General features: G+C 37.6%; 1 protein-coding gene across 2 annotated transcripts in view; it reads left to right on the top strand.

The window, feature by feature from the left end:
* Positions 1-12,235, top strand: part of LOC136858645 (poly(A) RNA polymerase gld-2 homolog A) — a 384,677-nt gene that overhangs the window by 220,022 nt on the left and 152,420 nt on the right. For both annotated transcript variants that reach the window (XM_067138357.2, XM_067138358.2), the window contains exon 6: positions 4,508-4,676. In XM_067138357.2, coding sequence (XP_066994458.1) covers positions 4,508-4,676 — 169 coding nt within the window. The remainder of the gene's footprint in view (positions 1-4,507; positions 4,677-12,235) is intronic.

Genomic DNA, 12,235 nt, shown 5'->3' with positions numbered 1-12,235 from the left:
AAAAATAAGTTTTTGTTGGTGTTATATGTTTTAAAGGCTATTTGCATATCTCGTTTTTTGAGTGGGTTTGCTATTTGGTGAATTTTTGAACTGGTGTAAGTGAAGGTTGCGTATTTGGATTTTTTAGTCTTTTCCGGTGTGAGGTTTGTGGCTATTTTGAGCTTTACTTTATTGATGAGTCGATTTACTGTGTCTGCTTTATATCCATTGGCTAGTGCTAGTTCTTTTATAAAATTTATTTCTTTTGTAAAATTCGCGGGTGATAAGGGTATTTTGTAGGCTCTGTAGACCATACTGAAAAAGGTTGCTTGTTTGTTGATTATCAGATATACAGAAAACCAACACACACGCCAATAACAATAAGAAATGACTCACTCCACCCCAAATCCCACAAACAAGCAACCTTTTTCAGTATGGTCTACAGAGCCTACAAAATACCCTTATCACCCGCGAATTTTACAAAAGAAATAAATTTTATAAAAGAACTAGCACTAGCCAATGGATATAAAGCAGACACAGTAAATCGAATCATCAACAAAGTAAAGCTCGAAATAGCCGCAAACCTCACACCGGAAAAGACTAAAAAATCCAAATACGCAACCTTCACTTACACCAGTTCAAAGATTCACCAAATAGCAAACCCACTCAAAAAACGAGATATGCAAATAGCCTTTAAAACATATAACACTAACAAAAACTTATTTTTTAACCATAACACAGTAAATGCCTACAATAACAAATTTCAAGGCTCCGGAATATACAGACTAACATGCGCACAGTGTAAATCTTCATATGTTGGCCAAACTGGTCGCAGTTTCCTAACCAGATACATGGAACACTTTAATGCCTTAAAACACAATAAATACTCAGCAATGAGTAATCATATGAAAGAAACCGGCCATCATTACACCTCAATAGATAAAGACCTTACAATAATCAAAAGAATCGAAAAGTGGAAGCTAATGACAGAATTCGAAAACATACATATATTTATTTGGATCAATACTTTAATAAAGGAAAAAACTTGAATGACGCGGTCGAAATAAAAAGTCCGTTAATAGAACAGTTGCCAACGTTATTACGAAATCTCAAATCAAATAAAAGCAAATTCTTTAAAATATTCAATCTAAATACACTCGCAACTGAAACCATTTCGGCAACGCAAAAAAGTCCCCCTCCACATAACACGCCAAAGCTTAACGCCCCGCCTGCAGGATCGTCCTCTACCCCCACCTCGACAACAAATAAGAATTCCCCACCACGTAGCACGTCAATAGCAAACGCCCCGCCCAACATCTCTTCCCCTCAACCCCCTACCCGCCCTTCACAACAGCTCTTTCATACGTACAACACAAGGAGTAGAGCCACAACAAACAGTCACAGTAACGCAATAAGGCCCACAAGATTCTGTAGCAGCAGACAAAGGGGTAAATGATAATGCAACATCAACACTCACATTATAAGCACAACACACACACACACACACACAATATTACTTAAGTTCATTTCCATTTGTTCCAGATGCTTCTTCCATTCCATAAATCGAAAGAAACATAATCAGATACCAGTACTCAAAATTTGGATTGAAACCCCTTTTAACCATAACTTACATCAAAACAATCAACTTCCAAAGGAGAGTCTGGTCGCTACAAACAAGAATTAAATATGTCAATACTTCCTCTGATCAAATTGCCAAACTGCAGCAGCAAACCTCATCAAATCTAGAAGCCATTTTCCAACGAACTCAAGACTTCAATTCTAGATTATCATCATGACTAATCACGCATAATACAAAATTACAGTCTTTTTAAATAACATTATTTAGAGAGCACAATTCTTAACTATAATTCTCAATACTGAAATGTTACTGTATTCTAGAAACCAACGCACTTCAGAAACTATGGCTCCTATATATTAACATTCAATATTTATATATTTATGACTCAAATTGTAATGCCAAATTATAGTTGAATCAATTTTATTTTAACATCGCAAGCAATTTTTAGCCAAATTAAAAACTGTGTTTTGGACGTCAATGTGTTTTAGAATTAAGAGTTAATCCATTTTTAAAATTGCAAATCATATTGTCCAAAAAAAAAATTTTAATGTGTATATTATTCTTGTTTTCAATATTGTTATCACGAAATTAGATTTACATTCAATGTAATGAAAATTGTAACAACCACCCAAAAATGACAAACCTTGAGGCAATTGTATAGGCTGATGAAGCTTGTGAATAAAAGCGAAACATGTCCCGGTAAATTAGTGTTGTAACATTACAACTTAGCAACACAAACTGTAATTTGTATTGAAAAGGTGGATCAAAATAACCAACAAATTGTTAGTATATCATCACATACCACTTAGTCGAGCAGCTCGTCTCCCTTCTCCCAAGTCTTCCCCGCTCAAACTTTGCAACATTTTTGTAACGCTACTCTATTGTCGGAAATTGCCCAGAAGAAATCGAGCTGCTTTTCTTTGGATTTTTTCCAGTTCCTGAATCAAGTAATCCTAGTAAGAGTCCCATACACTGGAACCATATTGTAGTTGGGGTCTCACCAGAGACAAATATGCTCTCTCCTTTACATCCTTACTACAACTCCTAAATACTCTCATAACCATGTACAGAGATCTGTATCCTTTATTTACAATCATATTTATTTGATTACCCCAATGAAGATCTTTCCTTATATTAATACCTAGGTATTTACAATGCTCCCCAAAGGGAACTTTCACCCCATCAACGCAGTAATTAAAATTGAGAGGACCATTCCTTTATGTGAAACTCACAAAGTACTTCAGATATGGCGCTATATCCCAACCCATTGTCTTTAGTATATCCCCAGAAATCTTATCAATTCCAGCTGCTTTTCAACTTTTGTATCTTACTGTAAATGTTACTGCTGTCATGGGTAAATTTTAATATTTCTTTAGTATTATTCAGTGATTTTATCCCAGTTTATCATCATACCATTGCTTACTGTCCATCTCACAACATTATCGAGGTCATTTTGCAGTTGCTCACAATCTTGTAACTTATTTCTTACTCTGTACAGAATAACATCATCTGCGAAAAGCCTTATCTCTGATTCCACTTCTTTACACATATCATTGATATATATAAGAAAACATAAAGGTCCAATAATACTGCCTTGAGGAATTCCCCTCTTAAATTTTACAGGGACAGATTAAGCTTCACCTACTCCAATTCTGAGTTCTGTTTTCTAGAGCCACCCATTCAGTCACTCTTTTGTCTAGTCCAATTGCACTCATTTTTGCCAGTAGTCTCCCTAGACAGGTCAATCGCGGTACAGTCCAATTGGCCTCCTGAATCCAGGATATCTGCTATATCTTGCTGGAATCCTACAAGTTGGGCTTCAGTGGAATAACCTTTCCTAAACCCAAACTGCCTTGTATCAAACCAGTTATTAATTTTGCAAACATGTCTTATATAATCAGAAAGAATGCTTTCCCAAAGCTTACATACAATGCACGTCAAACTGACTGGCCTGTAATTTTCAGCTTTATGTCTATCTTTTCCTTTATATACAGGGGCTACTATAGCAACTCTCCATTCATTTGGTAAAGTTCCTTCATGCAAACAATAATCAAACAAGTACTTCAGATATGGTACTATATCCCAACCCATTGTCTTTAGTATATCCCCAGAAATCTTATCAATTCCAGCTGCTTTTCAACTTTTGTATCTTACTGTAAATGTCATTGCTGTCATAGGTAAATTTTAATATTTGTTTAGTATTAGTCACCTCCTCTATTTGGACATCATCCTTGTAACCAACAATCTTTAGATACTGCTGACTGAATACTTCTGCCTTTTGAGGTTGTTCCCCATCTTCTCAGATATTCCTCGCCCACGGGAGTCAATTAGAAAAACCTGCACGGGGCCTCTCCAGAGGCTATACACTGTTATTGTCACAGCTAAAAGTTTCAATTCTGAAAATGTGCAGTCGAAAACTAAATGATCAAGATTATGAAAAAAAGCAGATGTGTATTTTCTCCTGACACTAGACAGTCTTGTCATGACTGCAGAGATAGCTGTTATAAGCTAGTGAGTACTTTCGGAATTTCACTAGCTAACTCGAAATAGTTTTAAGTTTAAACGTGATGAGTTGGAAAATACTGTATATCAGTTTCTGCACTAATGATTTTTAGTAGACTTATTGTGATTGTTTTGAGGTTTATCTGCATGGGTTTAGAATCCTTAGTCAGTTTACAAAATTATGCATGATTTTATCATTCACCAAAAATGTTTGTCTCCTGTAATGATCATTTTGAGAGGTAGCAGTTATATTCTAAGCAATGTTGTGTCAGAAGAGACATACAGTTGGATAGCTTTCTAGTCACTATAATTTATGAAAGAAAAATATAGACTAAAAGTGTTTTTATATGAAACCTGAGGCATCCATGATTCCTACTTATCCTTCTATAGTTTCCTTGCAAGTTTATATTTTGTTAACTATAATTAAATGTAATTATTTTATCTTAGTCAACATTTCCACGGTATGGACTCTTTCTGGTTGGTTCAACTATGAGTGGGTTCGGCAGCGACAAAAGTGATGTGGATATGTGTCTTCTCGTGCGGCATTCAGAAATGGATCAACGTAATGAGGCTGTTGGACATCTGGAACAAATACTTAAATATTTAAGGCGGTGTGGTGAGTATTAGAATTAAATATTTAGCTCACTTTACTAATTGTATTAGTTTTGATTTCTTTTTACCTCTGTTTTGAGACCAGACATATATTGTATATAAAACATCAGTAATGGAAAATAACATTGTTCTTGCCCTTATGTCTTTGCTATTTAAAGTGAGTATTGAAGAAGTCAACCTGAACTCTTGTAAACTTGCATCAAAGTGCAGTTTAGTTATGAGCACTGATCTTTTTTCTTATAATGTATGATCTAGTTATAAGTAGGAAGTTACCCAACTTCTCTCCTTACTACATTATTTTGAGACAAATACACTGGCAGAAAAAATGACTGTTACTTTGTTCACAATTCAACCCAGAGGTAATATGGCTTGTAGACGTCACGTGAAAGGTCAGGGGAGTAAACAGGTAAGTCAACTTCCTTCAGAACTCTCAGAAACAAAATTTTAATTTCAAAACATTACTGAACAAATAAAAAGTTACAAAATTATATGTTTTTTCAGTAACTGAAGTACAAAATGTTGAAAACTAGAATTAAGCTTGGTCCCATGCCCAGTATATTGCAGCTACCTCTATTATGACAGATGAGTTTGTTTTCTCCCAGTCCTGTACATGTTATTCGTAACCATTACTGACCAAAACAGACAGAAGATGCTTAGTGCCATATCAGTATACTGTGTCGTCGTCTGTCCCACCCCCGGCGAGACCCTCGAACAGCCTTACAGGCAGTATGTATTCTCACATGCAGACTATTGTACAGGTATACATTGTCTCAGTTGTGTGAAGTTAGTAGTTGGCCATACAGAATGGGTCAGACATCATCCCATTATATCCCAACAAACATGTTCAATGGGGGAGAGAGGTCTGGAAATCGTGCCTTATCTGGTTGAAACAGTATATTACCTTCCTGTTGCAGAAATGGCAGCAGGATGGATTGAAAATGTCCTGGATGTAGTCGGCATTCTAATGGACTCTCCACAAACACTGAGGGTGAAGTGGAGGAATTCTAGCCTTTTGTGCCCCCCACAGTGTTGCGAGGTGTTGGGCCCATATGTCAGCGGAGCGAATACAGTCTGGAAAATGACTTGCTAGGTCGACGTTGCACAGTCAGTCATCACTTGCGCGAAGGCAGAACCTGCTGTCTTCGCATTAACACAACAGAGTGCCATTCCATCTCGTAATCTCACAGATTGTATCCTCTTTGCCTGACACAATAGGAGACTTGCACAGGACAGGAGAGAAAGGTTGGCCTTGGGCATGTGTCCGTTGTCATGCTGTAGTTAGACAGTTCCCAATGATACATGTGCACACTTTAGTGCCACATTCGCTCATATCTCTGTTAGGATGTATTACAATCTGTAACGGTATAGTTACAGTACACTGAACTTGACGCACGTGTATAATGTGCAGTCATCGCAAACCTGGTCTGTGGATTATAAGAAATAAATTGACAAGAGGGTCCACCTTTTAAATACAATATATCAAGTCAATAATATTACATCAGTCTTGGGTCTAGCTTCAGCCACTTAGTGGCCATCTTCAGCCAAAATAAAATTAAAAGGATAATAATTATAACATTAAAATACATACAGTAGAACCCCTTTTTAACGAATCTCAAGGGGATTTGATATTTCTTCCTTAAAAGGGGGTTCAAAGAAAGTAGACTATATATCACAAGAAATAATACATTTATGTCTTTAACTAATGTAATGTCAAGAAATAATAAACATATTAATTCTAAAAACTCAAATTAACACAAGAAGAACAGAAAATATTTACTAAACAGCAGACGTAACAAAATCCTTAGTGGACCATTGGGAGGACAACCTGCAGCAAGGAAATAGGTATTACTGACTTGCAATTTTAAATCGAAGGAACAGAAAACAAACATGATTTTAAAGAGATTTGTGAAAAATAGAGCATGAGAACCATGAGAATAAGCATATTAACCTTCACTTTCTGAAATAGTCCAGTACAGTAGTTTGCTTCCTCTTGCCCAGATGTCTCATGAAAAGATTTCTCTCAAAGTTTTCTGAGATTGTTGATGAGATCTTCATCAATGTTGAAGTAGAAGTACCGGTGGACAATGTCCAGTCCCTCCACTGCTGCCCCAAAAGGTGGTTCTGCTGGATGTTCTTCTTCCTGTTCAGTACTTAGTATTTCTGCATTGTCACAACGGCTTCCAACATCTACCTGTGGTGCTGAAGTTAGGATATCATTGTCACAAGTAACAAAATCTTCTAATGTTGTGGCACTCGAGTCCTTCGATACAACCCCCCAATCTTCCCTAATGTCAGCAGTAGTGTCATCTTCATTAAAAACTTCTGAAATGGTGGCACCAACACCTACATGGCCAAAGCAGTTTTGAATAGTGTCTGTTGTGACTAGTTGCCATGTTGCTACAAACATATGCATGGCTTGGAGTATATTAAATTTCATTTCCTCATTTCTTTTGAGAAAAGAAATAGCTCTTTGTGCCAGGGCCTTCCTGTACTTTACTTTCACAGAATGAATAATGCCAAGATCCAGAGGCTGCAGGTGACTAGTGCAGTTAGGAGGAAGGAAACCCACTTTGATATTCCACAGGTAAGATGTATCTGAAGGATGAGCTGGACATCTATCACCAGCACTATCTTCTTTCCTGCTGATCCCATCTTAGCATCAAAGCTTCGTAAAAATTTTAGAAATATCTCCGATGTCATCCACGCACTTTTGTTAAAATCATATTTACATGGGAGTGTACGGGTGTCCTTGAAGCATCTTGGATTCTTAAATTTTCCAATTATTAGTGGGGGTAATTTTTCACTCCGTTGCTGTTAACACATAACAACACTGTCAGTCTTCCTTTCACTTTTTTTGGCCTCCGTGGCATTTTCCTCCGCAAACAGCATTGTCTTGGACGGGAGCAAATTGTAAAATACTCCCGTTTCATCGGCGTTAAAAATATCCTTAGCATCATATCCTTGAAGAAGCCGAGGTAACGTATTCTTTGTCCAGTACACAACTGTATCGTCATAAACTTCTGCACTCTAACCGCACATGTTTTGAAACAAAAGATTGAGCTTTTTTTTTTTTTTAAACAATCCAACCAGCAATTAGAAGTATGGAAATCAACCAAACCCAGCTTAAGTGAGACTTCTTGAGCTTTTTGTCTAAGTATGTTCCCATAATTTGGAGCGTTCTCGCTCCTTTTTTCCATGAACCAATTCATTAAAATGTTTTGAAGTTCCTCGTACGGCGAAGGACGAATATTCTTCCGTATTATTGCCCCAGAACTGCACTTCACTTCCGCGGTCAGAATTTTTTCCTTCTGCTTCATGATGCCAAACAGCCTAGTGGGTGCAAAGTCATATTTTTTGGCCATCTGTGACAAAGGTACTTGGCTTTCGCTTTCAACATCACTAATGTTGCAGTACTACACTTATCACAGACACAAATGTAACTCGTAGCACAACTTGCAACACAGGAACGAAAACACTGAATGAAGCTGCAGATATTCTTCAGTATGTGCACTCCACTTGATTCCTAACCAGCGACTGGTGCTGCGAGATGGAAATGCCTAGCCAGTGTAACAGCATTGCAGCTATAGGTTAAGGCAGCTGACATCACTGGAGACATAACTATTTAACTATCATTAGTGAAGATTCTCATTTTTCAGATAATGATTGGACATAGGGTATTTAATTTCATTATGGGATCATTCCTCCCCTGCGAACAATGTAACCTTGTCGCAGTGGAGAGGCTTGCGCGTCCCAATGGAGCAAATAGCCAAGCCGCAGATGCAAACATATCAGGTGGGTATCTGTTGAGAGACCAGACTAACGAATGGTTCATCAAAAGGGGGTAGCAGCCTTTCAGAAGTTGCAAGGGCGGCAGTCTAGATGATTGACTGATATGGCCTTGTAATAATACTCAACATGGCTTAGCTGTGTTGATACTGCTACACGGCTGAAAGCAACGGAAAACTACAGCCGTAACTAACTCCCGAGGACATGCAGCTCTCTGTATGAATGATGTACTGATGACAGCTTCCTCCCGGGGTAAAATATTTCGGAGGAAAAGTAGTTCCCCATTTGGATCTCTCTCCCTCCCTCCCCCCCCCCCCTCTCTCTCTCTCTCTCTCTCTCTCTCTCTCCACATACACCTAGTGTTTCTCACATTACAGTATTTCTTATTTAGTCTCATGTTGGACTAGCATACTACTGAATGTTATCTCGCTTGCCTGGATTTTTCATTTCTCTGCTTTGGTTGTTGCCCAGGTTTCAGCTTCATACGTCAAGATCGGTAGAAAGTAGTTCTTCTACTTTTTTTTTTTTTTTTCATCATATTGACACTTCTTTACTCTATAACAGTCCTCTCCCACTGTGGTAAAACCCTCCAGCTAACTGCACTCTTCTGCTTATCTCCTGTGCCATTCTTTCATCTTCCGGTATCACACTCCCAAGGTAGTGAACTGTTCTACCTCTAGTGGTTCCCCGTAGACTTGTAATACCATATCTTCTATTCCTTGATCCTTGCGTAATAAGAACGATGGTTTTGCTCTTTTTCTTGTTAGGTTCTCAGTTCTTCACTCACTTCATTCCATATGTTTGGCTGTTCTTGTTACCCCACTACAGTTGTGGAGTAGGCCATACAACCAGCGTTCAACACAGAGTATTGGGTGGCGGTAAGTATCCCGACACCCTAAACAGACCAGCAGCTTCGGGCAGATGAGTTCACATAGCTCGGGTGATGGACCGCTCAGTTTAGGAAATGGCACTATACCGTAATAATTTTGTGTGTCTATTTCTAGCCGGGTGCAGCCCTTGTAAGGCAGACCCTCCGATGAGGGTGGGCGGCATCTGCCATGTGTAGGTAACTGCGTGTTATTGTGGTGGAGGATAGTGTTGTGTGTGGTGTGTGAGTTGCAGGGATGTTGGGGACAGCACAAACACCCAGCCCACGAGCCCCAACCCGGCCGGGAATCGAACCTGGGACCCTCTGAACCGAAGGCCAGTACGCTGACCATTCAGCCAACGAGTCGGACAGGAAATGGCACTGGAACCCACCAAACAGTCTGTTCTCAAGTTAGGGGCGATTGAGAGAGGCACCTGTACTCCTTATTAGGAGCAGCCTGATCAAGTGCTCTAAAATGCCTTCGGGGGTGGCGATTTAATCATGTTAATAGCATGTAATGAAAGTACATTGTGGAAATACGAAAGAAAAAAAGAAGTAAAATAATTTATTCTGGAAATAAATTTTAAAAATAATCAAAGGAAAGAAGTACTGTATACTATGCAAGGATTACACAACAATAAAGCAAGTGAGATACTAATAAAGCAACTACCATATAATAACTATTTAGGTGTTTCCTAATTATAAAATAACAGGAATAAGTGGAAAAAATGTACCGTAGTTCATATTAACTGTGTATTCCTACTACACTCTTTCAGAAATCTGAACTGCTGTTAAATGCTGAAATGTCAAGATGTTTTGTTCAGAAGGAAGCCATTCTTTTTCATTGTTGACATAGTTAATATAACTTAAGTTGTAAAGTCTGTCGAGGCTTAAATATAACACTTCAAACTCTGTAACGTACCTGTAAAAGAACACATTAATAACAGAATGACATGTTTTATTCTACAAGTCCTCAGATTCTATCAAGGATTCTGAAGGATTGCACAAGGATTTCACAACAATAAGCTATTTGCTAAAAGATCATTAAAACTGCCCTTACTAACTAATAAAATAACCACACTACAATTCTACTTAGCACTATAAAGGTAAGCAATTACTACTGCTTCACTAGACTGCGCTGTCAGTCCACCTGGTGGCCATGATCGTTAATGCATCTAGTCTTTAATGGTTTAAAACCATGGTTAGCTGGTTTGAGTCCCATTGGCAGAAACAAAAAATTGCACTGTCAGAATGTTGGCCAGGAGGGTAGAAGTGGTGGCATGAAATTTCTAATGGCTAGATTTCATGCCAAAATCCTAGATTAGATTCCAAACCTCTCCATGGTATTCATATGGTGTGAGGGTATATGATGCTGTTGATGATTCGTCCTTCAGGTGGGGACGTTAAGCCCTGAGCAGACCTCTTAGTGTTAAACAAAAGTATCTATTGGCCAATATTGGGTTTCCCCCTATTCTTATATCATCTCACACACACACACACACACAGACGTGCAGGTTGCCCATGGGTGTCAAATATACCTGCACCTGGCAAGCCAATTTGTCCTCAGATACTCCTAGCACTGAAAGCCATACATTAAATATACTAAGTGCACTGTTAATCCATGAGCTGTCAGCACATGCAGAATAGGATTAGGCAAGATTCACTGAAAATACTATTGATTTATTTTTTCAAAAAGATACTGGAATGTGAAAGAAAGTAATAAGTGAAGGCATATGCAGAAGCTTTGAATATGTATCACCAAGTTACTACATGAACTTGTTTAACAGAGAGCAGCCTGTATGTTGGTACAACAACCAGCACATTTCTATATCCAGTTATGAATTCTCTACTGCTTCATTTCCTTTTACTTCCTAATTTGCAGCTTTTCTTTCTTTCTTTCTTTCTTTATTTATTTATTTATTTATTTACATAGTTTACGCCCACATTGGAGCACTTAAATCAAACCCAAATACATTTATGTTAACAAAGAATTAACTGAAGATTTAGCTTGCATCATCATCTTCCTTTCCCAAAACCTCTTCATTCTGGCTGACCTGGCTGCCCTTTCTTCATCAGATATGACATACTGTTTGTGTTGTACAGTTTTTAATGACAATCTTATTTGTTTGTTCTTGAGAATCCTTTTTTCTTTATTTTCAATTTGCTTCATTGTAATATTCAGCTCTTCTAAGTCATTCAGAACTTCTTTAAACCAATTATTTTGTTTTACTTTTCCAAAAGTAATTAAATAGTTGTTTTATTATCCTATTATCATTTCATCTAGAAAGATGACAGAAAAAGGCAATTCTTCTTTTTCTCATCGTATCTATTATAGATTCACTTTCCCTATAAACCACTGCATTGGCAATAATCTCCATTGTCCATCCACCTGATGTTTTTTGTTAATGATTGTTCTGAGTATCCTTCTGTCAACCTTTTGCAGTGTATCAGTTGTTGCTTTGGTGCTCAATTTAAATAGTGTTTCACAAGCATAAGTCGCTTCAGGTTTAATGACGGAACAGTAATGTTGAAGTTTAGCATTTATTGAAAGAGATTTTTTTCTTGTACGTTGGCCATGTAATTCGTTGTGCTTTTTAAAAAAAATTTAAATGTTCTACTTTCTATTTATGATTTTTCATTGGAGTTCCAAGTTATTATTTCACCAAGATATTTAAACTTATTCACAATTTTAATTTGTTTGGTATTGGCTAAGGTAATGGAGGTTGGTGCTGTAACAGGGAAGGTTGGCATTATTTCTGTTTTTTCATATGAAATTTGCAATCCAACTTTTCTTGCTATGATATCAAGTTCTTTTATTTGCAATTTAGCTTCTTCCATATCATTAGCAAGTAGTGCAAGATCATCAGCGAATGCTAAACAATTGAGTCTTATTTTTCTGCCAATCTTGA

This window comes from Anabrus simplex, chromosome 1 (genome assembly GCF_040414725.1).
Source record: "Anabrus simplex isolate iqAnaSimp1 chromosome 1, ASM4041472v1, whole genome shotgun sequence".
Taxonomy (NCBI): Eukaryota; Metazoa; Arthropoda; class Insecta; order Orthoptera; family Tettigoniidae; genus Anabrus; species Anabrus simplex.
Note: the sequence above shows the minus strand (reverse complement) of the source record. Positions and strands in the feature narration are given on the sequence as shown.